Below are 26,851 nucleotides of genomic sequence, written 5' to 3'. Positions count from 1 at the left end.
CCAGGCCCCAGGGTAGCTCCCCCTTTTGCCCTCTCGCCATCAGTGGCTCTGCCGGTACAGTACTTAAAGCGCTGCCATTGCTTTCTTACTAGTACACCGTACCAGCCCACTTTCACCTCTGGGGACAGAATAAAAGTGTGTAAAATAGTGAATAGAAAAGAGATGGTAGTTTGGGAGCTTCTTTCTCACAACACCAAAACAAAGGGACATTCAATGAAATTAAAAGACTGAATTCAAAGTTGATACAAGGAAATACTTTTTCACACAATGTGTAACTAAAATGTAGAACTCTGTCACAGGATGTTGTTGAGACCAAAACCCTAGCAAGACTCGAAAAGAGACGACATTTTTGTGGCTAAGATGAATATCCACAATTAAATAGTTAATGCTAACAAAAGTTTTGGAAAGGATATTAAACCATGTGCTTCAGGGTTTAAACCCTCTCCAGCTAGGATTAGGAGCTTTCTTGCACTTTCCTATGAAACATGTGGTCAGAGACAGGATACTGGATGAAATGAACCATGAGTCTGAGCCAGTCTGGCACTTGCTATCCTTCTATCATTTTTCTGTTGCTCAGACAATACACTAATTGTTCCAGAATAAAGTGACTTTTATTCCAGAATTGTGTCCACGGGGCAAGCTATTGTAGAATAGCTATTGCAGAATAGCTTATTCCTGAGGCACGCTGTCCACTGGTTAGGGCACTAGTCTGGGATGATAGGCATCTGGGTTCAATTCCCTACTCTACCATAGACTCTCTATGTAATCTTGGGCAAGTCATGTAGCCTTTCTGTGCCCCACCTGTAAAATGGGGGTAAATTGTATTTCACCTTATAGGGGTGTTGTGAAGATAAACCCTAAAGATTGTGAGGTTCTCAGACACTATGGTGATCAGGATCATATAGTTACAGTAGAGAGATTCTGGTCAATTTCCCTTTGTAGAGAAGCCCTTTGGCTTGTCCTTGACTGATTTTTCAATCATGTTTAAACACAAATTGACTGCAGCCAAACTGATTCCTAATACAATTCACCTGACTGATACCAAGGCAATGTTTTCTTCTTAAAGCCCCAGTTCTTGGAGTCATGTCATTATGTGGAATCTTGGCTTCCATAAAAAAAAGTTTCCAATCTTTATAGTAGCAGAGAAAAGCTGGAAAACAAACCCTAAAGGCTCAAATCCCAGAAAACAGATAGAGACCCCAAATGTATTATTTTAAAAAATCATTAGTTTTAAGCCAGTGTCATGGTTTTTGTAGGTCACACTCTCTGAGTGCTTGGTTTTGGATAGATTGTGTATTGATAAGGTCACACTGTACTATAACAGTAATGGACTCCCCCTCCCTCACTAGTTGGGTTACAGATGGGTTTAGTTTGACAAAAAACAGAAGAATGGTAAGTGAAAAGGTGTCCTTTGGAGAGGTGGTGCTACCTGTTGCCAGCTCTAGGGGAGGCAGGTGCTGCTGTTTAATAGCTGCATTAAAGTTTGCTTTTTTTTTTTTTGGACAATGTCATCTCACATTATTAATTCAGATGCTATATTATGAAACTAGGCTTTAAAGAGATGGAAGACAAGTGGCAGAGGAAAGCTGACTGCATGGCAAAGTGTGGATGTTGGGGGGTGACAAGACAATAAGTTATATTATCGCAGTTCCTGAGGAAATTACGCCTTTCACCCCGTCTAGTCTCTTTAAGGACACACCCCCGCCCAGGTCTGAGGCCTGTAGCTGTCACCTTTCTTGGGGAGCAGATGGGAGGATTCCACAATTCAGTTCCTACACAGTGAGGATTTAGGCTGCGGATTCCTGCAGTTCACTGTGATTATCTCAGCAAGTCTAGTTCAGCACCTACAGTCCTGTTCTGGCAGGGGTAGTGACAGGGTTAATAAGTGTCCAGCCAGCCTTCATAAAACAAAGTATTATTTATTCAGAACAAAAATATTTAAGAGGACAGTATCTTGAAAAGAAGCAGCTTCTATGCATGTCTGGCTTACCAAGTATCACCCTGGAGTCCAGGCTGGCTTCAGAGTACTACAGGGCCTGTCTCTGGGTCACAGTCTCAGGTCAGTTCTTGTTCTGATGAAAATACCCTCTCTCCAGGAGATCACTTTATGTAGTTTACAGTTTTGTTTGTCAGTCTTCTTGGACCTGGTCAAATCATGATATGCAATTTCCCGTGGGACTTCTCCATACTTGTTACTGCCTAGGCATTTGCATTAATTACCTCCCTCCACCCCAGTCATTTTAGTTCCTGCAGGAAACCCTGTAATTCCCCCACGGAGTCAGGAATACAATCACTATTCCATAACAATACATATAAACATTTATAAAGTTGATACAATAGTCTTTGAATGCACCATGCGTCCTTAGTAGCAGTCACAATGAGACTGGTAGACAAGAACATAACATCTGTTTCCTCCTTATCCACACGGCTCGTTACCCTGTCAAAGTGGGATATTAGATTATTTTGACATGATTTGTTCTTGACAAGTCCATGTTGACTGTTACTTATCACTTTATCTTCTAGGCGCTTACAACTTGATAGAGCAAATAAACTATTATCTTTCCAGGTACCAGAGTTAAGATGACTGGTCTATAATTCCCTGGTCTATAATTCCCTGGGTTGTCTTTATTCCCCTTTTTCTACATCAGGAGAAAGAACTTGGACTGAGTTGATGCGTCACTTGACCTTGAAAATGATCAGATATTGCTGTGGTATAGAAAGGAATTAGGAATCCAATGGCATAAACAGAAGCATCTTTTGAGAAATGGTGGAGATTTTTTATTTTCAGTGTTGGGTAAAGAGGAGATCTCCCCCAGAAAGGAATGACCAGATGTTTGCAGAGTATCATCTCCTAAACACACATAAATTAATTTATAATTAGAATCAAAGGTCTGGATTTTTACCAACAGAAGGAGACTTGAGACATCTACTGTCTGTATATAAACCTGCCTCAAAAGACCAGCCATGAACATTACGACAAAAATCTTTTGTGACATGCTCCTTGCCTGAGATGATGCAATCTCCAATTAGATAGCTGTACTAAGAATTTGGATCCTATTCCAGTCACTCCGATATTAAACATTTCCAAGCCAAATGGCTTTCTGCTCTTTTGCTTCACAAATGATTCAACTGTAATACAATGAAGATTCTTTCTTGGAGCTAGGATGTGATTGTTAACTGCTTGGAATTAATGTTGCACAAAGGTCTCATAAGGATCACATTTTACATCAAGGAAGAGCCACCAGCAGACAGCATGTTTAGAGAGGGGCCACCTGTCAGTGACTTCCTCAGAACAAGGTAAGAAACTGGTAAGCAGGATAACGCTGTTGGTTGGTAATTAGACTTTTAGCTCTTTATTATTTTTTTAGAGTGATACAGAAAAATCACAGCTTGATAGCTATAATAACATATTTCTTGTCCAGCTTCTCCATAACAAAGCACCTGTAGTGAATAAGGTTCCAATCTGATCACCAGTGCACAGACCAAGCAGCCAGCCTGCACTGGGGGAGATCTTTGGGGCTGAGAGGAAAATAATCCTCTCCCCCTGCTCATGGAGCTGCTTTGCACCTTCTACTGCAGTCTTGAAGCTGCAATTGTACCCTCAGTTCCTGGACTCCTGCTTTGTGTGTGCATGTGGGGTCTGCATAATCACAGATCCCCAGCCTCAACTCAGCTTCTCTGCTACCCCTAAACACTGCAAGCCAGCACAGAGGAAGCCCCTCTGCAGGATCCTAAAGTCTTCTCCTCCAACCCTTTCCAAACAGTAACTCTGCATCAGTACTGCTGGGGCCAGGATCTCCATGGGGGAGTATGTGGCAGGAGAGTCAAGGTTTGCCCTTTACTATTAGGATCTATAAATGCATTGTTTGTATCTACTTACAATTGCTCATATCAGCTAGACACAGATCATGCTCACTTTTTCCTGTTTCCACACTTCATTTCTGTGTTCCACTGGAGCATCTGTTCTGCCACTGTGGCTAGGCCAATGTTGTTGTTGGTTTTTTTTTAAAGTACCAGCACTGCATAGGAAAATGATTATCAACTGAAATACACCAGCTACATAGGGACAGCATTGCACTGGTGTTTTGCACTATGTACCATACAGCCTGATCCAAAAAAATCTAATGAAATCAGGAGGAATCTTTTCAGTGGCTTCAAGAGACTTTAGCCCAGGCCCTTAGACAGCACTGAAGTGGATAAAACTAGAGTTATCAACAATTTAGTAGATGGGTAGATATGCCTACTCATTAAAGCAGGAGTCAGTAGCCAGGAATAGGAGCCCAGCATCAGAACCAGAGTCAAAGGCTAGATACCACAGCCAAGGCTCAGAGTAGAAATCAGGAATTAGAGCCAAGAGTCAGAACCATATTACCTGGAAGAGGTCTGGGATTCAATAAATAGATACAGACACTATCACATCCACGGACAAATAGTTTAAGCAGCCAGCAAACTGGTGCTGGGCTTAAGAGCAAACCTGCTAGCTTGCTCAGCTAATGAGACGGGGCATTGCATCAGGGGTCTGGTTGATGCAATGCAGCTGTGCTCATTAGGCTGCTAGGAGACCGTGCAGGTGCAGATACAGGGCCTTATTCCTGACATCGGGCAACATTTCTTTCAATGTTGCTTTGTATCTGCGCCCCTAAATTTTAAACAAACCCAAAATCTCAAAGCAGAATTTTGCCAGATCATTGAGTTTTGTCCGTTCTCAAGTCAAAGTCATGTGAAGCTCTGCATTTTGATTGCAAATTACTATGCAAAACCATAAGCCAGCCAAGGAATACCCTGGCTGGATCCATGTTCACCTGCAAAGTCCGTAAATGTTAATGACCTTTTCCCCGGCATGTTCCAATGAAAGACAATATCAAGCAAGTTTCAGATTTTCTTGTGAACCTTTTGCACAGGTCTAGCTAAAAACAAACAAACAAACCACAAAGGCAACTTGGCCAGGGCAAGTAGGCGAGGCAGAATCTAACCTGATTGGATTGCAAAACAGAGGGGATCACCACCAAGAGAAAACAGTACTATTGAAAGCAGATGGGAGATAACTTCATCTATGTTTCTATGGGAGCTTCCCACCAGACTATCTGAGAGGAGGCATATCAGGTTTGCCTTTCCATTTTCAGAGGCTACCAGCCTCCACTATTAAACATCATGGAGCATAAATAGGGCCCTACCAAATTCATGGTCCATTTTGGTCAATTTCAAGGTCATAGGATTTTAAAAGTCATAAATTTCACGATTTCACGTTTTTAAATCTGAAATTTCATGGTGTTGTAATTGTAAGGGTCTTGATCCAAAAAGGAGTAGTGCAGGGGTAGGGGGATCGCAAGGTTATTGTGGGGGGTTGCAGTAAGCTACCCTTACTTCTGCACTGCTGCTGATGGCAGCGCTGCGTTCAGAGCTGGGTGGCTGGAGAGTGGCAGCTGCTGGCTGGGAGTCTATCTCTGAAGGAAGAGCCACCATCAGCAGCAGCGCAGGAGTAAGGATGGCAAGGTATGGTATTGCCACCCTTACTTCTGCTCTGCTGCTTGCAAAGCTGGGCCCTCAGTCAGCAGCCGCCATTCTCCAGCTGCCCAGCTCTGAAGGCAGTAGAGCAGAAGTAAGGGTGGCAATACCATACCTTGCCATCCTTACTTCTGAGCCTCTGTTGGTGGGGAGCCGCCTTCAGAGCTAGGCGTCCAGCCAACAACCACCGCTCTCTGGCCACCCAACTCTGAAGGCAGCGCAGAAGTAAGGGTGGCAATACCGCAACCCCCTTAAAATAACCTTGCAACCTTCCTTCAACTCCCTTTTGGATCAGGACCCCAATTTGAGAAGCACTGGTCTCCCCTGTGAAATTTGTATAGTATAGGGTAAAAGCACACAAAAGACCAGATTTCACGAACCTGCATACACTGTGTAGACTGTCGGTCCTTCATCAGTTGAGACTGAACCGATCACAACACGTCTTCCAATCTTCTCTCGCTCTGGCCATCCTTCGCCATGCTTGTCCATATCTCTTTGTTAGGAAATCATTCCACCTCTTTGGAGGCTGACCGCATGGCCATTTCTGTTCTCGCGGATACCACTCGGATATAGCTGCAGTCCATCTGTTGTCGCTGAGTCGGGCCACATATCCCACCCACCGCATTTTGCTGAGCCTGCTTTCGACAACAACATCTCGCACTCCAGACTGCTGCCTAATTATTTAGTTGGGGATGTAATCGTGGAGCAAAATACCCAAAAATGTTCGTTCCATCACCCTCTGTGTGACAGACAGTTGATGTTCTTCCATCTTTGTCAGCGACCATGTTTCGCTGCCATATAACATCGTTGGAAGCATGGTCGAGTTAAAAGATTTGCACAAGTTGTTTTGCTGATCTTTCCTTGGAGGATGTCCTTGATGTCATTGAATGCGCACCATCCAGCTTTTTTTCTGCATGACAATTCGCCTTTCTAATCATGGTGCATGTTGACTTCCTGGCCCAAATAAATGTATTCATCAACCTCTTGGATCTACTCTCCTTCAAGAGTTATTTGGGTTCTTGACAGAACATCTGGGCATGTCTCTTTCTGCTGTTCTTCTAGTATGGCCACATAATTTATTCTGATTTACAGAAAATATTTCTGAACCCTCACACTGTCCTATCAAATGTCAGATCATTTTAAAAAGAGAAAAGCCGCAATACAAAACTAAGCCAAAGTAATTCTGAAGTGGAGCTGAGCCTCCAGCTAGAACTTCCATGGATGTGCAAAGAGCACAGGGGTCTGAGCTAGAGTGTCAACCTTAAAAAAAAACTGCACTGATCCAAGTAACACCTTAAAAAACTCAGTCAGTATGTATGAAGTATATTTCAAAATGAGTTTTAGAAATATCGGGTGCTGATTCATTAACTGTCAATGGGGCAGTTGGACTCTCAGTGGAAGACGTCATTTTATTGACACTTCCCAGCTGGAGTCAGTGAGATAAATACTAAATTTTGCAATGTAGCATTAGTATTGGTGCTTCTCAGCTCCCAAATATTTGCCCATCCAGCAGCTCCCCAGAGCTAGAAGCACATTGCTCCCTCACTTTGTATTTAGAATCTAGCGTGGATTCTCCTCCTCGCATGTGCACAGGAGGGAGAGAAGAACAACAGCCTAGTTGAGACCCCTTTCCCAATTTGCAGTTACGGGTGGGGGGATTTTCTCATAAACCCCTCCCCTACATTTAGCAAGAAGGGTGAAGATTCCCATGGCTCCACTCCCCTGAATGTGCTGATGAGCTAGAGGAGGTTTACAGCCAGGGCTCGCATGAGCCCCTTGTTAGCAGAAGTGATCTTTGGGTCCCAGGGAGGAGAATTTTAGCTTTAATTTTAAGAGAAAAGAAGTTTCTATCCCTTTGCTTTGTGAGGATCCCAGAAAGCATAAATTGATCCAGTGGGTTGAAACAAACAAGCAGCTGTTGCACTAAGGAGATCTAAAGATCCCTTTGCACACATTAACTTTGTGACATTTTGCTGGCCCTGCTAGCCCTGGCCACAGGCAGCACAAGTACTCCCCTCTCAGCCCCTGCAGGCTCTGCTGTCCCTTTGCACGCAAGCAATAGGCAAACACCAATCCCTCTGGAATGCCCAGCCCTTGATCCACTGGACATGCACAGATTATCTGCACACCTGCTTGCTAGTTTAATCTCAGGATCACCACTCCGCTTAACACACAGCCTTTAGATATATTCATAGTGAAAACAAGAATAAATTTATTATCAAAGAAAAGACATTCAAATGATACTGAATAAGAATATTGGAAATAAATGGTTACATATAAAATAAAATCATAACTTTTGCTTTCTAGATCCTAAACTTAACTCACAAGACATTCCCCTGTCTCCTATAGGATAGCTTACCCCAAATCCTTTCCCCAGTGTTTTCAACCAAGATGGATGAGATTCTCTTTTCATAAGATCAAGCCCACTGGTAGCTTGTCTTCCCAGACTGAAGGATGCCAGATGTCTCTCTGCACTCCCAGATCTACCAACCAGACCTTTGATCTTCGCCTGAAAACAGGATCCCTCCTCACCACCGCTGTTTACATCCTCCTCTTCATTTTCTTGTGAAGTCCCTGCAAGCTCTTTAGGGTTTTCTCTTAGTACGCTAATAGACTTCCATTGGGAGACACACAGTATACAATGATTAGCTAGGGAGATAAGTGTCTCCCACCGTGCATGGAGAACTTTGTTTCAAGGCATGCTGCCTTTGAGTGAGCTGCCTTGAAACTTATAGTTTTAAGGAGATATACACACACACGCACACACAGAGCCTCTTATATATTATCTGCAAATACATATTACAATGACTAGAGTGACCAATGTGACCCAGGCTTTCATCAGAGACCTGACATGACATTCTTTGGTGGACTAGTATGTAGATATGAGACCAAGGGGCTCCCATGTATCTCTGTGCCCTCTACCAGTTGGCGCAAAGAGGTCCCTGGGTCACACACTTTTAATGTAAAAGGAGTCAGTAAAGTTTGGGGGGAATCCCAGGACTATCTTGCTATTCCTTCTGTTAATTCTGAGGCCATCTTGATGCAGAGTGCTGTGATAATGGCAGATAGGACTGAGTGATGGCAAAAACTCATTTCCTAGGAATTCTAAGGCCAACCCTGCCACTTAACATTTTCAGCTCTTCCTAAGACTACCAATGAGCCAGTTGCTAATCACTCAGGGAGCTACCACACCACAGGTTCACTGTTATGGCCACACTGCTTCTCCAAGAGGAATGCCCCTTCTGGGACCCCTACCAGTGCCACTAAGAGTTCCAACTAGATGCACCAGGCAGTCACTCCTACATGCTCTCTGCCCACTCCAGCAGTGCACAAGGAGGAAAGGGACAGATGCTGGGGCCAAACTGTCTCAGCACTGCATGTGAGTCTGGCAGTTCTTCGCTCTCTCCTTGTTGGTGCCATTTGCAGCTTGAATTGTTGTTGATGGCAGACAGCCTGGAAGAACCCTTCCCCCCTTTGTATTCCAACCCTCTATGACAATATGGGGAAACCCATTCCTCCTTAGCCCCTCATCCTAGCCAGGGAGACCCATCCCCTTGGTCCCTCCCCCCAGGCTAAGGGAGTTCATCAACATTCAGGGGAGAAATATACCCCTCAAGAGCCAAATGGGGTCTCAGTCCCCAAATGGCCAATCCATCCCGCATCAGGGGGGACCTATTCACCAGCTGGCTGACCATCCCGCAGCCAGAGACCACTCAAAACTCTCATTAGCTACCTAATTATGGATGTAGATGCCTGTCTTTAGGCACCCAAGTCTCATAGTGTTGGCCTTAACTTCTGTCTGGCTCATTTTCCCTGTACTATATCAATACTTACTGACCTGACAGGGGTGTTATGAGTATCAATCATTTAATGTTTGGAGAGTACTTAGAAAATGTATAGACACGCTATGTATTATTTTTTTCAAACATAGGAGCCATAACAGGACATCTGTATTCCTGAGATTATAGAGCATCACTTGTCGGCTTTCACCTCTAAATCTTGCCCACTTAAGATGTAGCACATTTCTGCTTCAATAAGCCTTTTAGAATCCTTTGTTCTACTAAGTAGAAATGTATGAAAAGCTGAAACTTTTTTATATCCAAAAATGGAAACTTGTTGGAGTTTGTTTAATCTCCTCAATCCTGAGGGATTCTTCTGAGCAATGATGTTTGTTTAACTGGACACCTATTGAAGAAATCAAGAATATGTGATCCTATGCAAGTGAATGTATTTGGATAATAAAGGCCAGATTGTGGAGCCCTTAACTCATGTTGGTGATCACTTACTGACATAATGACAAGTTTCAGAGTAACAGCCGTGTTAGTCTGTATTCGTAAAAAGAAAAGGAGTACTTGTGGCACCTTAGAGACTAACCAATTTATTTGAGCATAAGCTTTCGTGAGCTACAGCTCACTTTACAGTATGCATCCGATGAAGTGAGCTGTAGCTCACGAAAGCTCATGCTCAAATAAATTGGTTAGTCTCTAAGGTGCCACGAGTACTCCTTTTCTTTTTACTGACATAAGTGGAACTGCTCCCATGAGTAAATGCTCACAACGCTCCACTTGTCAGTGACACTCTAACATGAAACAGCTTAAAATGGGAACAAACTTCTTGAGCCAGTGCTCAAATTGGGGAAGTGGAAGGATGATGCTATTTCTCCCCAAAGTGATTGTATGCTCCAATTTTTTCCAATGTTTCCCTCTTTTTTTTTTTTTTCCTCCAAAAGTTTTTTTTTTCTTTTCCAAACTGGTAGCCTGCAGAGTATGGGCTAGTGTGGCATAAGCAGCCAATTTGAGCATTATACAGAGTACCAAAAAATACTGATGCTCATGCTGTGCTGACTCCATTTTTCCATCTGATGTTGAAAGAAGCATAGGAAAATTTTACTTGAAAGTATGTATTTTTTGTTTTGTTTTTTTCTTTTAATTCCCTGCTTTAAAGGTAACCCACAAATAAAGAAGAAATGGATGTGTGTCCTCTTTATGGTGTCTAAAAATTTTTTGTAAAAGTATTTTTTCCTACTTCCTTTTAACATTAAAAAATCAGTTGTTGTCTATCTTTGACGACTCTGTTGCGACTTGCGAGCTGGTGAAGTTAGGACATCAAAAAATACAGAAGAGAGAATGTTGAGCAGCGAGAGGGAAGGGGAATTTTAGTCAGATTACTTAAAACACTTTGCTTTTTAATTGTTTTTTTTTAACAGCTGTTTTATACCAATACCTATCTGACATTTGGGGGAAAAGGAATTCTATATTACTTCTTAGATTAAGGGAACTCACAGTATTCATCTCTGAGACCTCTACAGCAACACCAGAGATCGTCAGAGTTGATACGCCTGATGTTCCAAGATAAAAAATAATAAAGAAACAAAAAAAGCATAAAATAATTTTAAAACATTCTTTGCAGACTACGTAGTTTGAAAATCTCACCCTGACTGTCTAATACAGAATGAGTACAGAGGCTCAAACTATGATGTGTGAAATCCCCCAAACTCAGCAGAATTAAAATATTTTTGTGCTATTATTTGGAATATGGGTGAAATGTGGACCCAGTAGGTGGCACCATTGCATCTTAAATACCAGTAGCTGCAATCACCTTATATAGGTCCTAATATGCTCCCATTAGAGTCAATGACAAAACTCCCGCTGATTTCAGTAGTGCAGGATCAGGCCCTTAACTAGCTCAAAGAAAAGGACCAAGCTGTGTAGCATGACCACCCATGCCACCAGGTCTTCTGCTAAACTTAGCGCTGTGATTTCCCCCCCGCCCCCCCCATTGGATCCTCAAAGCGTGGAAATCAAAGTTTTGACGCATAAAACAAAGAACAAAAGAAATAATTACTATTTTCAAGAGGTCAGATAAAGTTTAGATTCTTTGCTAGAGTAAAACATTTGCACACTTGTTTCAGTGGAATCAGATTATTGGGCTTCCCAATGAATGTTTGAAAGGAAATAATGAAAGAGTAAGTTAAAGCCTTTTAAATCTATATAATAAAAATTTTACTGTATCCACTTTCCAATTTTCACTGAATGAAGGAATGAAGTTTTTTAGCTTATTAATTCTAACATTCACTTCTTTTGTTTCTTCACAACTTTTTATTGGGATTTTAGAGAACAAGCCTGGAAATGAACAAGCTGAGGACATGTTCTGTTTTGTCTAGATTGACATATTTTGACACAAGAATTTTCATAAAAGGCACCAAACTTCCTCTTCTGATCTGTCCATGCTACTTTGCTGTTCTTAGAAAATGCGTGATCCAATGCCCATTGAAGTCAACAGAAAGCCTCCCATTCTCTTCACCAGACTTTGGATCAGGTTGAGAGAGTGTAAACTAAGCTCCGAGCTATGTCGATTCATGATTTTCTTTGCTTTCATTGTGTTTCTTACACACAATCATAAATATGGGATCAGCTCCTTAGGTGCTGTAAATCAGCTTAACTCCATTGAATTCAATAGAGCTATGCTGATTTACACCAGGACAGAATCTGGACCATAGTGTTTGTGGGTCACTTAGGATTTTCCATGAATCAAACCACTGGTCATTCTAGAAAAATGGCTTGCCCCAGCTGTGGGCAATACTTGCTACTTCAGAAGATTCTGATCTGCCCTCCTGCAAACAACCATACAAACCAGCCAACCCAGAACCCTAATGTATTTAGTCCAGCGGTTCCCAAGCTCTGGTCTGTGGAACCCCTGCAGGTGGCCTGCAGAGAGCTGGCTGGTCACATGGTGCTACTGCTGGAAGAAATGAAACAGATGGGAGGGGGAGCAAAAGTACAGAATGTGCTTGATGATCTTCTAAAAGGAAAAAGCACTTATTGGATTAAAGGCAGCTAAAATACTTTGGTTATTTATGGTGATTATTCTGTGCAATCAGTTTCTGCAGAGATGTTACGCCATCATGCAGGGGAGGAAAGGCAGTGTGTACAACAAGGAATGAGGCAACCATCAGAAAATCTCTCTATTCAGATGTACCCCATGCTATGAAAATATTTGAACACCCCGATCTAGGCAATTGTGTAGTGTTGTATGGAGTGGGGTGAGAGCTCAGAGGCAGGGCAAACACACTTAAAATTCCAGCAGCAACAACCTTAAAGTCTGGCAGCCAATTCACAAGGAGAGAAGCCTCCTGCCCAAACCCCTCCAGAGCCTGCCAATATTTCTCTACATTCTGTTTGTCTCATAACTTTCCCTCTGAGTTCTCAGTATATGCAAAAAATACTGAGAACCTTCATAAAAGGGGTGTTGGGGGGGAGGGGAAAAGGGGGTTGTCATGTGAAATACATGTCTTGGGGGTGAGCCTTCCATGAAGAGGACCCCAATGCCCTGCCATTCTTTGCTCCAGTGGTGTCCCTGGCAGGAAGCCTTGCTGAGCTACATAGGGGTTAATCCCCAGCTGTTCAGAGGCTGTTCAGGGAAGCCATCCTAGCTAGAAGCTAATTAGATGCAGTTGCATTTATTGAGGCTCACCAGCTTCAAAGAAGGATGTGTTCCTCTCAGAGGCTAAACTCATACCTACCCCTTACTTGTGCTTAGAAATCAGGGCAGCAAGCTGTGGGAAAAACGAACACAGGAAATACTCTTTATCACTTGTACTGGGTCTGGGCTGGGATGAGTTTACTGCTTATAAAATTACATGAATGGAATATGCAGCTAGAGGCTTTTGCCAAATTAGATTAACCATGAGATTTGACTACTCCTATTATTTGAGTTTACCTGTAACAATGATTGTTAGTGGTCATAAAATTATCTAGCCCATTAAAAAACAACAGCCACAGTTTTTGCCTCAGTTCAGTTCTGCAGCTGAAAGTCCCATGGGCTGTTGTAAATTCCATTTGTGTACTCCCAAAAGCATTTTCAATTTGCAGAGATAGATTAGCACAACTACGATGACAGAGATCATGTTTCTCTTTTGTGTGGATTTCAGACCTGTGCCTATACTGGTACTGGCTGGGAAAGCTAAGTAGCTCAGATGTGCAAATGATTGTTATGGAATTCCCCAGCTCCAGGAATAAACTACCAATGTAAAGTTAACATGAGGCTGCTATTTCATTATGGTCAAAAGAAAACATTCATTAATGGATGAGCGGTAAAAATTAAAACTTCAATCACATTTTCTTTCAGCTAAAAGTTTTAATCAAACTGCACACCCAAGTGGAATGGACAGTTCCTGAGACTGGGAGCTTTTCAAGCAAAAGTCAATAAATTACAAGTGAACATAAATAAAATCTAGATCTACTCCCCTACAACAAAGGAGAACATAAAAAATGCAGGCAAATCTGCAAACACCACAGCAGCATAAGTTGACATAATGTCCTTGCTTTAGGCTACAAAGAGATTCTATGGTTATTACTAACCTCAGCATTGCAGGTAAACAATATCTAAAAAATACACCCAAGCTAATGAATGATACTTTTTTCACAAGCACATTCATCAAAGTATCTGGCAAGGGTAATAAAAAACTTGATTCATACAAATAAAAGTTTGAGGCAATATCATTCTCAAATATCAGAGGGGTAGTGGTGTTACTCTGGATCTGTAAAAGCAGCAAAGAGTCCTGTGGCACCTGATAAGACTAACAGACGTATTGGAGCATAAGCTTTCGTGGGTGAATACCCACTTTGTCGGAGGCATGCAGTGGAAATTTCCAGAGGCAGGTATAAATATGCAAGCAAGAATCAGGCTAGGAATAACGAGGTTAGTTCAATCAGGGAGGATGAGGCCCTCTTCTAGCAGTTGAGGTGTGAACGCCAAGGGAGGAGAAACCGCTTTTGTAGTTGGCTAGCCATTCAGTCTTTGTTTAATCCTGAGCTGATGGTGTCAAATTTGCAAATGAACTGAAGCTCAGCAGTTTCTCTTTGAAGTCTGGTCCTGGAGTTTTTTTGCTGCAGGATGGCTACCTTTAAATCTGCTATTGTGTGTCCAGGGAGGTTGAAGTGTTCTCCTACAGGTTTTTGAGCAGATTTAAAGGTAGCCATCCTGCAGCAAAAAAACTTCAGGACCAGACTTCAAAGAGAAACTGCTGAGCTTCAGTTCATTTGCAAATTTGACACCATCAGCTCGGGATTAAACAAAGACTGAATGGCTAGCCAACTACAAAAACGGTTTCTCCTCCCTTGATGTTCACACCTCAACTGCTAGAAGAGGGCCTCATCCTCCCTGATTGAACTAACCTCGTTATCCCTAGCCTGATTCTTGCTTGCATATTTATACCTGCCTCTGGAAATTTCCACTACATGCATCCGACAAAGTGGGTAATGCTTGCTTATAACGAAAGCTTATGCTCCAATACGTCTGTTAGTCTACAAGGTACCACAGGACTCTTTGCCGCTAATATCATACTGTTGCCACAAGGGTGAATTCAACAGACAGAAAAATGAGGAGGTTAACTGATCTATATAATTCATACTCAGTCTTTATAGTCATCAATTCTGCAAACACATGCTTAATTTTATGCACTTGAGTAGTGTTTAAAATTAAACATGGTGTAAATGTTTGCAAGATCGGGGCCTGAATCTTCAAAGCACTCCACAAACATAAACTCATCGTTCCTCACAACAGCTTTGGGAGATAAATATTCTTCTCTCCATTTTTCAGATGAGGAGCTGACTCAGAGGTCAGAGCCAGGATTAGAGCTCAGTAAATTCCTAATGCCAAGACCTTGCTTGGACTAGCTTGATTATGACTTTTTCTTGTGTAGAACTCTCTCTCTCTTTCTCATAAAATATTACAATTACATATCTGCCCATAGATACCAAGACGATGGGTGCCTTTCAAAGGCCATACATGGCCCCAGCTGGTTGATGCAAGAGTTTCTATAGAGGCCAAAGGAAAAGACAAGGCCATAGATTTTCATCCTTATTGACAATAAAAGTCAAGATTATTATTTTTCCTGATTGCTGCACTTATACAGAGAAATTATTTCCCTGTTTCAGAGATGGGGTCAGAAATGGCAGATCCCCAGAGAGTCATGGGTATTTTTAGATTTGTATGTACTGTATATGGAAACTTAAGCAAGTAAATAATAGCTAGAGAAAAACTTCAGTGGTTCAGAAAATATGTGCATAGCACCAAATCCATTCCTGTCTTACATATGTATGACATGCTGGCTGAAAAGTTGGCTGCAATGAGCTAGACTCTAGGTTCAAAACCAGCCGTGTGGTTTTGCTTTCTTATGTGAGTCTTTGGAAGTTTTCTCCCTTTCTTGACATACTTACTGAGTTCTCTAACAATGTATTCAACTGTTGTGGGGAAAGCATAAGATAAATTAATTGACAAAGGAAAAAAAATATGTGTGGATAACTAAAGAAGCTTGTAGAGTACTGGTCTTAAGCCACCACATCAAACAGGAGAAAATGTGAGTTTCAGAGTTAATAAATCCATGAACCTTGGCTGCATGTATAGAAAAGAGACCCAAGACATGTGCTAACATCCACACATTCCACGGCAGAGTGGTGTAAGTAAGATTCCCAGGAAGCTTGACTCCTTTGAGAATTGCCTACAGGAGGCATTTGTGAGCAGACATTGTGGGGTCTATTCTGTTGATGAACACACGTAAGTCTCAGGCTACACTGGCAATTGAACGACTAAACTTTTGTCTTTCAGAGGTGTTAGCCCCCTACCCCTGAAAGACAAAAGTTTTGCCACAACAAGCGCCAGTGTGAACAGTACTTTGTTAGCAGGAGCGCTCTCCTGCCGACAGTGCAAACGGGGTTGTCGTCAGGAGAGCTGACAAACAGTGGCTACACTGTGCAACTTTTAGCAGCATGGCTGTAGCAACACAAAAGCTGTGTAGTGTAGATATAGCCTTAGTAATCTGCATGGGCTTCAGAGGAAGAAAACATACTGGAAATGTCCCATATATTCCATTACCTCAACTGCAGAAACACTTACTTTCAGTAGCATAGACCCAGATCCTCAAAACTATGTAGGTACTGTGATAGACCCAGGACAGTTGGGTACAGCAGAATAATTTTTTTTTCCTCACAAGGAATACATATATTTATGATGGCAAGTTTTACGAGGGATAGGAGTTAAGCAAAGCCAGTTCAAGTACAGTGGCACTTTAAGTTCCACCTTGTAAGGTATAGTCTCCATTAGAATTAGAGGCAATCTCCACTTTTAACCTTTGTAACATTTATGTAGCATGTTTTCTCCATTCCAAAATGCAGGGGGTCTCTCAAGGACAACCTGTTAGTGTAGCTAATAGATATTAGTTCAGTGTGTGACCAGAAAAAAATCGTGTAATCTTGATGTGGCAGAATAAAGATTGTCTGGAAGTAACCATGTGTTTAGATTCCAGCATTTGGCACCTTCAAATGACAACCTGGATCCTGTATTTAAACTACCAGACCATTCTCAGACAACTGCAGGTTTTACTGAGGGTTCGTAATTGTCACAAAAAATCTTAATCAGCTTTCATGTTGAGAGTTCTTCTTGGCTTCTGTCTCAGCTAGCTGGGCACTCTACTGTGCCATTGTTGATGTCATCGATGACATCATGAGGATGTCTACCATCAGTATTGCAGCCAACAGACTGAGCTGTTCCTAGAATCTCCTTAATAGTTCCAGAGAGCTCCCGGGCCAAAGACCTGTGCCTCATCTGGTGTGCGATGTTTACTATCTCATCAAAGCTGACACTGCCACTGTATTTAATGTTCTTCTGCTTCTTCCTGTCACAGGGAGGCTCTTTGAGGGTTTTGATGATCAGGGCAGAGGCAGAAGGGACAACCTCCATCTGAGCTTGCCTGTTCTGGATAGTGAGTTTCACTGTGATCTTCAGCCCCTTCCAGTCACCTGTTGCCTTGGCGATGTCATCACCAACCTTTTTGGGAGACAAACAGATATACTGTCCACTGGATAAGCAGTTTTCTGTTCCCTGACTGACAGGAGCAGGAGCTGCTCCAGGCTAGGGTGGACTCCAATTAGCCTGCAAAGAGTCAGTTGAAGCCATTAGGCTAATGAGAACACCTGACTCCAATTAATGTGCAAAGAGTCAGGTGAGGCTGTTAAGCTAATGTGAACACCTAACTCTAATTAAGGCCCCTCTGATACTATAAAAGGGCTCACTCCAATCAGACTGAGGAGAGGAAGTGTGGCTGAAGGGCTGGGTAATGAAGACACCCTCAAGCCACTGGAAAGGGAGCCCTAAGATAAGGGTGAAGAAGGCGTTAAGAGAGAGAGAAGCGAGGGAGCTGTGGGGAAGTGGCCCAGGGAAATGTAGCAACTCTGGCAGTGAAAGGTCGGCTGCCAACAGCTACGGCCATAAGGGCTCTGGGCTGGAACCCAGAGTAGAGGGTGGGCCTGGGTTCCCCCCAACCCGCCACTACAGAAACACCTCCTGGGAGGGGAAGACAGGCCCCTGTCCGGACAGGAGGCTAACCTGCTTTGGAATAAGCCTGTAGGAACAACAGAGACTGTGGGAGTTCTCTCACCAAACTCCTTGCTGGCTTATGATGAAAAGGGCTCAGTAAACTGTACCCTGGCCCCAGAGAGAGAAGGGCTACATGGAGGGTCACAGTGAGCCTCTGAAGCTAGCATAAACTGCCTGGAAGGGCGGGACCCATGAGGACAAGGTTGGAGCTCTGCCACAGTACCTAACTCCCACTGATTTCAGTGGGAGTTAGATGCCTAAATGCCTTTGAGAATCTGGGCCTTTTCCCTCCTGACTCAGGGCCATTCTTATCCTACTTACACTGGTGTAAATCAGCAGTAAATCCATTGAATGGCAGGATGTTGCCTTGTTTGGTACTCACTGCTACACCTCCACAGCATATATTTTAACTCTGGACTGAAATCTTGGCCAACAGTGATTTTTGCTCTGAACAAGCTTAACCTGGGTTACCTTCAATAAGTCTCTCACACATCACCATGGCTTTCTTTTTCCAAAACTGGCACTGGACACTTCATTATAGACACAGCTCCTCCTCCTGGCAAAAAATCCCCTTTGATTGCAAACCATCCACCATGTTAACTAAAGTACAAGTTGTACCATAAAAGAGAATCAAAGGACTAAATTTTGCCCTCATTTTATGCCTGTGCAACCCCACTGATGTCAATGAGAACTGTAAATGCATAGCTGAGGGCAGAATTAGGCTCAAAATCTTCCTGTTATGGGCCTTGGGGAAGGGATAGCCAGAGAGGAGGAGAGCAGGGAAGGAAATGAGATTTAATCTCTTGTCTCACAGGAGGTCAGAGACAGAGCAAACACACTTAAAATTCCAGCAGCAACAACCTTAAAGTCTGGTAGCCAGTTCACAAGGAGAGGAGCCCCCTGTTCAAACCCTTCCAGAGGTTAAAGGTTCCCATGAACATTTTTTCTTGTTGCTCCACCCCTCAGCCTTCTGCAAAGATTTTTTTCTCTGTATTAGAGTGATTCTAAAAATGGCATGATGGGCCTTCAGGGTAGTTGAGGCATAAGTATATTCTCATCAAATCTGCTTTATTCAAAGGCTAAAACAACCTTTCTTCCTAACTGCTAGCCCTGCAAACTCAGTCTGGATTTGAAAGTTGAGTTGGGTTCTCTCTGTCTTGTGTGTTGTCACCACTAGGCCATCTCTGCCTCATTACATCTACCCAGCCCCATCATCTCCTGAGCAGTTTGGAACTAAGTGAGCAATTCTGTTGATGTACAAGCCAGCATAGAATCTAGCTCGCTCTCTCAGAGATAGTTGGTTCTGAGCTTCAGGAGCCGCTACCTCAGCACATTAATTTGTAAGCAGTGTAATTTGATGCTCATTCACCCCAGATGAAGATCTACTCCAATGACTCTGAATGCACCCAGAGAGCATTGCTGTAAAGTAAGGAAGTGCTAGTTTCACATATCACTTTTCAGACTAGAACTTCACTTTTACAGTATTAATGTGCACTCCCTGCTTTCTCCCTTTCCCACCCCATTTGGAAAGATAACTGACAATTTAATTTCCCGAGAGTAAACAATGCACTACAACTCAGAGTTCCAATGGTATAATCTCATTCACTTGGATTGATTTTACCGTCACCTTTGCTGAAATAAGAAGTACTCTTGTGATGGATGAAAATGTTGACACCTAATGGGTTTAACGTAGGTACAGCTAAGCTATAACAATATACTATGAGCCATTACAGCTGTGCTCTTGACTGGATGGGTTTCTGCAGGCTTCTAGTTAGGAATTAGGCTCCATGCAGTAGCTTAACTTGGAGAAGTGTTTCACAAGTGTCTTCTGTGCTCAGTGGCAAAACCACCGAAATGTAAGCAAACCCATTTGGACACCGAGGCTTGTGTATGCCTACACTGCAATAAAAAACCCATGGCTGGTCTATGCCAGCTGACTAGAGCTCAGGCTAAGGGATTGTCTAATTGTGGTGTGGACATTCAGGACCCTGCGAGGGAGAAAGTAAGTAAGGAAGTGTTATTTACTTCTTCTCATAACACAAGAACTAGGGGTCACCAAATGAAAATAATAAGCAGCTGGTTTAAAACAAACAAAAGGAAGTATTTCTTCATACAACACACAGTCAACCTGTGGAATTCTTTGCCAGAGGATGTTGTGAAGGACAAGATTATAACAGGGTTCAAAAAAGAACTAGATAAATTCATGGAGGATAGGTCCATCAATGGCTATTAGCCAGTATGGGCGGGGATGGTGTTCCTAGCCTCCGTTTGCCAGAAGCTGGGAATGGGTGACAGGGAATGGATCATTGTTCTGTTCATTCCCTCTGGGGCACCTGTCATTGGCCACTGTTGGAAGACAGGATACTGGGCTAAATGGACCTTTGGTCTGACCCAGTATGGCCGTTCTTATGTCCCAGAGCTTGGGCTGAAGCCTGAACCCAAATGGCTACACCACAATTAAACAGCCCCATAGCACAGCCCCATGAGCTCGAGTTGGCTGGCATGGGCCAACTGTGGGTGTCTAACTGTAGTGTAGACATACCCCTAGTTAGTTTATGAGAGAGGTTATTGGTGCTACAGGCAGAACTACGTGATGGGCTATAATTGCATCCTTCAGGACACCAGAACACGCCAATTGCTATTTTCCCATAGGCTACAGATATTCTATATGTAATCTATGTTCCTTCCTTAACAAAGGGGCTAAAAGGGACTGGTCCCACAAGGCTTGGTGATGATGCTCTACCTTGACTAATTTTTCACCAAAAGAAAGAAGCAGCAATGGAGGGAGGACTTATGGAGGGAAGATAGAGAGATGTGCAGGACCTCTTTTGGGCAGGACTTGACTGGAAGCAAACTTGGAAAAATTCTACTTGTAAAAGAGATTAAAATAAATTTCCTCTGAGAAAGCCAGATGGCCATGGAGGTGAATATGGAGCTTCTGGCCACTTGTTCAAACCCAACCCAAGGGAACAGTGACAGTAATGTAGTCCTGATAGATGTTCCTCCTGCAAGTCTCCCTACTTTCCTTCATAGGTGGTATGAATGGATGTTCTCAAGTCCATTTTGCAGTCTGAGTCCTTCATGCTGGTCTTTACATTGTGTTTGGTAATGGGGTCTCAGATATGTATTGACGCTATGATTAGAGATGAGGTGCTTCTCACTGGCAGTCAGTTCAAACTGTGGCTTGGCACCACTGTACAGAAACCTGTATGTGCAGGTTGCTTCCCAAAGATGCCAGAGTGTCACCGGAGCTCCGTGCAGAACCAAAACATGTGGTCCAAAATGAGACCCTCCAAAAAGCTGGACTTGCGGTTCTCAAGAGATGAAAGGTGGGGAGCCTACAAGTGGGAAGCAGGAAGCTAAGTTATGAAGAAGAGGATCATGAAATATCTAAAGGGAGGTCATAGGGAATCCAGAATGGCAGTGTGGCTGTAAAAAAAGAATTAGATATGAATTGCAAAGAGATGCGAGGAATCCCCACATTTTGTGGAGGAACAGGGTGCCAAATATAGGAACTATAGGATAACAAAAATGAATCAAGCTAATGAGATGTAACAATTTGTTGAAATCATGTCTTATTTACATGTCAAGTGTCACCTCACCTCATTGCTTCCATTGGCATTGTTTGCTTTCACACAGCTCTGCTAAAGCTGTGGGATCAATCACTCTGTAATGCATCTAATGTCGTGGCAATAAGAGGTGAAGCATTTGAACCACTTCTGAATGAGATGCTCCAGGCAAGGCCTGGCTTGCTGAATGCCTACAACGGACTGTAGAGGAAATGTTTTACTTAGGGCATGTCTACATGCCCAGTGCTGCAGTGGTGCAGCTGTACTGATGCAGCTGTGCCGCTGCAGTGCACCTGGTGAAGAGGTTAATAAAACCACCTCTGTGAACGGCAGAAGCTATGTCAGCAGGAGAAGCTCTGCCACCGACATAGTGCTGTGCACATGAGCACGTATGTAACTTATGTCACTCATGGCGGTGGTTTATTCACACCCCTGAGCGGCATAAGTTATGCTGACATAAACTGTAGTGTAGACATAGCCATAGAAAGTACAGTATACATTTACTTTTGGCTGGCTGTAACTGTTTGACATTTTTACTACCATGCTGGGTAAGTTAACTTTTCTCTTGTTATCTGCCCAGGTGGCAGGGACTCTAAAACAGAACGTCTTCTGGATTTCTGTTCCTCTTGGAAGGTGGTATTCCCCAACCATCTCACCCGGCAAGCTGCCTCTGATGTGTTGGCTGTGATTATGAAATGGAGGTTTTGGGGAGGTACTGTACAAATGGTATGGACTAATGTGAAGCTTAGTTATGGTTTCTTTGATCAGTCTGGGTTTCCTTCTCTCTCACTTGGAGAGAGATGGTTTTTCTGCACTCAAATGACCAAGATTCCCTTTTGTAAATTTGAAAAGCTAAATCAGCAGTGAGGAATCTTTTCTTTGGAAAGTTGTAAGGAGTATCCAATGTATAAAAATGACAAGTGCTTATAGGTCACCCCAGCAAGGAGTGGCACAATATCAAATTTCAAGGCTTGCCACAGGTGACTACAGAAATCTCGTTAAAATGAAATACAATTATTTAAGGAGCTTAAATGATTATCAGGGATCATGCAGCTTTTGTTAAGAACCAAAAGTAATAAAAATAAATGCCAGTCTTTCAAAGCTGCTTTGTTAAAGGATTTAGAGGAGTGAAATGCTGGCTGTGCTGCACCTTCTACCATCAGCTCTGAAAAGTTCTCCAAAGTTGGTTGGTGTTTTGGTTTGGGTTTACACTGCGTGAATCACCTGTTAAGCTAAACTTAGAAGGATACTATCACACAGTTAGGCCCAAAATTCTGATCTGTAATCAACAATAATTTACACAACCTAATGTGACTAGAAATGTTTTTATAACATTTTCCCCCAGTGGGTGCCCCTCCAAATATTAAAATGAAAACTTACGCAAAAGAACCCCACACAGTCATCTACACTGAGGGAAACTCAAAGAGAACAGGAATATGCTAGTGCAGCACAAGCGGAAAGCAAAATCATCCAGTCTAGCTTCCTTTTCTGAGCTGAGTAGAATACAAAAAATAAATGAGCGACAAAAAGAGTGGAAACATTTTAAAAATCCTTTCTATTTTAATAAGCAGTGTCCCTTTAAGAAGAAATTGCAACTCAGCAGGAGCAGGATTGGGCCATTGAAACACAACAGGAGATTTGCCAATGACTTCAATGGAATCAGGATCAGACCCAAGGTGCCGTACATTAAGTCTGTATATGTATGTATATGGCTCTCATCATTGTAGTATATGAACATGTGGTGACCTAGACACAAAACTTCCCTATCTTTGCTCACTGAGCTGGAGGATATTTGGCCCAACCACAGATCACATCCATCTTCATCAGCCTAATGAGGGAATATACATATGCAATGAAACCAAGGGAAATGCTCTCATGGGAGTCAACATTGTAAAAACATCTGTTAAGTGTTTTCTGCACATCTGTTCATGGTTCGGCCTCTGTTTCAGTATTCACAAAAACATTGCTAAAATTCCTAATAAGGGAAGCCTTGGGTCAGAGGAAGGAGTAAAGACCAGTTGCCATGGTTTGTACCACTTTATGTAAAAATTCAGTCGTAGTTTCGTGATTCACACTTAATTGAAAGAGATGAAAACAACTTCCAAACATGGGTTAAAACATATGAGAAGATGTCCTCAGAGATCCCCTGGTTTAGGATACCATGTTACTGAGCTGAAGGATGCAAAGAGAAGTGGGACTCTCATATAACTGCATCCTTTTGACTTTTCCACTTCTGATTGCAGTGACAAAGAAAAAGTCATTAGAAATGCAATGTCACCTCCAAACACTGCCAAAAGCACCAAGTGGGTTTTACTGAAATCCAGCATATTTGCTCTCAGTCTGGGCTATGGGCTTCCAGCGGTCAGTGCTCTTTTTGCTATGTCTGCAATGCTGTTTATGAAGGATCTGGAGTGATTTATGGGTTTTGCTTTGAAAACCAGACCCTTTGGTTGCCTGTAAGCTTACAGGACAATTACTAATGTGCTGGAGCACGAATACTGAGCCCTGACCATTGCTGATGTTTTTAAGCTTTCAAAAAAAATAACATGGTAAAAGATAGGGGAGTTTGGCCAAGTTAGTTCACTCCCATTTTTAACTCATCGCCAACCCATAGCGCTGCGCCAAAGGATATCAGTGGGTATGATGGGAGATACCACCCCAGTGTGTGCGCACATGCACAAATGGGACAGGGAGCAAGGAGGCTCTGCTGGAATGCCAATTGGATATTAATAAATAAAAGTGATGTATAAATGTGAAGTTACTTTAATCTTTGACATTGTTTGCGGTTTCTAAAGTGCTAGTGTTCAGTGAAGTACACCGACAGGTAAGGTTTTTATAGGCAAAACCAGAAGCAGCTGGTGGTACCCTGAAGAGGTACAAATAAAACCACACTTCCTCTTGAAGATACACTCACTCTCTCTCTCTCTACTTATATTCTCTCTCTTTCTCTCTCTCTCTATATATAGTGTGTGTGTGTGTGTTTGGCTGCTCTACAGCCTTTCCATCGGAGCTGAATATTTGGCTGAGTTCACATCACTGTTTTTATAGGGCCCTGCCCTGCGCTGTGCACAAATTTCTGCAGCATCTCTGGCAATCAACTTGGTCTCTCTGCCATGGTGAGACTATGCCAATATTCTGATATTAGGCTGCCTGCTACTGCCATCCTGGCTGAATTCCCTCCCAGCGTCACGTCAAGCATGTCTAGATGGGGTGCAAGTTCATGTCTTCACCTGGGTTAAATACCAACCAACTTAATGTGTGCAGATGAGCCCAGAGACCAGGCCCTCCTGCATCCAGGGAACAGCGTTTAGAATTCGCTCATTTCAACAGCCATTCTGCAATCAGCTGTGCTGTTCAGGGTGTCACAGATGGTCCTGCAGCCCCCATTGCTTGAGGCTTGGCTGCCAGCAGCGATATATCCGTTGTGCTCTGAGAGCTTGAAGGTGAAGAGGTGGCATGAGTCCTTTTGCCTGCTGCCTTTCTGTAGGGGGCTCAGGAAGGAGCTGGAGCTCTTCCACTCCTGGAACGTGTACATTTCCATGTGAGGGTGAGTGACTTTGCTCAGGTAGCTAGGGCTAGGGGTGGCTGAGGATAATGTCTTCTGACTGCCGCTTAGGAAGCTCCTGCTGTCTTCCAACGAGTCCTTGCGTGAGTGTTCGAAGGAGCCTGGGTTCCAATTCCTGTAGTTGTAGGCCCACCACCCCAGCCGCCTCTGCTGGTGGCATTGGCACTTCAGGATCCGTATAAAAGCTCTCTTGAACTCTTTGCTCGAGCAGGGATAGATGATTGGGTTCAAGCAGCTGTTGAAGTAGCCAAGCCAAAAAATTATCTTGAAGATGGTTTCAGGCGGCTTCAAAGCAGAAAACAGAGACCCTATCAGGGAAAAACAAGCAGAGAAATCATCTGAGATAACTGGTCCTGACTGCCTTTAATAAACAGACTAAGGTGAACCCATGATGTTGATGGACGTTCCTGGGAGGATTCCTTTGTTAAAAAGTTCTATCACCCTTGCCGCTTCAGTTAAAGTCGACTTGACATTCTTGATATTTCTAAGGTACAAAACCCACCCTCCCAAAAGCTCTTTTGGATAAAGAAGCCTGATTTTCTTTTTTCATCATGCAGCTACAAAAAGGTGCATAAGCTCAATTTACGTGCGCCCCCCCCAAACCTCTGTATATTTATTTATATTGCAGTAGGGGATCAGGGCACCCCATTGTTCTTGGCACCGTAAACAACATACAGAGTTCCTACTGCAGAGAGCCATTTGTAGGTCACTTTCAATAGGGACAGATCTGTTTATATTCACAAGGTCCTTTTGTGCCTCTCATCCTGGTGCGTATCTGTGCTCAGACATAACTTGCCATTTCCACAAACTTGCTATGGCAACCCTAGGTTTGGACACTTGTTCTCTCCTGTCCCATCTAGGTTATCTAAGTCACCAATAGGAAATAATATTCAAAAGATACAAAATCTATTTAAGCCTGAAATCAGTTAAAGGTCACACAGGTCTGTATAGACCAGGGCTTCTCGGCATTTTTATAGCACAAGCAGAGGGATTAGCTCATGAACACTTCCCTTCCCATTCACTATCACATAATTTCCCTGAATCAACTATTGTGGTTGTTACATAGAAAACTAATATTAGCAAAGCATTTAATGTATTTATTAATTCATTAAAATGAAATTTAGCAAAATGGAACATTCTGAAAGAATGCCTGAAGGCTCTGAGTTAACATTATGGGCCCCTTGCACACATTTACTGTATATTTCTAGCTGGAGCAAGCTGAGTAGGTGGATTCAATATGGGAGCTTAATTTCAGGAATTGGAACTAGATTCTAGGCCTTTTGAAAATGGAGAGATGCAGCTGAACCACATGTCAAGGCTCTGAGAACAGAATCCTTTTACACTGGAGCAGTTTCAGATGATAAAAGCACCCGAGTCAGCAATAGCTATCAGACTGCCTTACTGTGGTGGGAGGGATGTGATTGAAGGCATATTTCCCCATCTATCCCAGCAATGCAAAGGCTGTGGTCTAGGCCTCAAAGCTATGCAAAACCCTGTTTAATGGACACAGCTATGTGCTATTTAGTAGGGGAACAGCTGTGTCATGCAGATAAGCATAGCTGCTGCTTTTCCAGTCAGCATGGTAGGCTTGATAGTAACTACAAGGGGCTGAGCAAACTTAACTCCCATGGAAGCTAGGGAGAGATAAGCACATTCAATGCAGCTTATGCCTCAGCCTGCCTTCCTCCATGCACCACCCAGCAGGGCTGAGCTGGTGCAGAGGGAGAAGTAATGTGCTATTAATACTGACAAACTGGAGATTACTTCCTGCCTCTGCCCAAAGCAAGAGGGAATGGTGGCTCCCAGAGTCACCATTCCTTCCCTGGACTGCTTATTG

At 42.9% G+C, this 26,851-nt stretch overlaps 1 protein-coding gene and 1 long non-coding RNA gene across 2 annotated transcripts in view; one reads left to right on the top strand and one right to left on the bottom strand.

Annotated features, from left to right (window-relative positions):
- The first annotated feature begins 3,030 nt into the window (after positions 1-3,030).
- Positions 3,031-23,083, top strand: LOC142072966 (uncharacterized). The gene is made up of 3 exons (XR_012669598.1): positions 3,031-3,297; positions 22,030-22,161; positions 23,021-23,083. It is a non-coding gene; the product is annotated as an uncharacterized LOC142072966 (long non-coding RNA).
- ADRA1B (adrenoceptor alpha 1B) overlaps positions 22,986-26,851 on the bottom strand; it is a 22,716-nt gene continuing 18,850 nt past the window's right edge. The window contains exon 2 of the mRNA XM_048861801.2: positions 22,986-25,322. Within this exon, the coding sequence (XP_048717758.1) occupies positions 24,757-25,322 (566 nt within the window). The 3' untranslated portion in view covers positions 22,986-24,756. The remainder of the gene's footprint in view (positions 25,323-26,851) is intronic.

This window comes from Caretta caretta, chromosome 8 (assembly GCF_965140235.1).
Source record: "Caretta caretta isolate rCarCar2 chromosome 8, rCarCar1.hap1, whole genome shotgun sequence".
NCBI classification, from domain to species: Eukaryota; Metazoa; Chordata; order Testudines; family Cheloniidae; genus Caretta; species Caretta caretta.
Note: the sequence above shows the minus strand (reverse complement) of the source record. Positions and strands in the feature narration are given on the sequence as shown.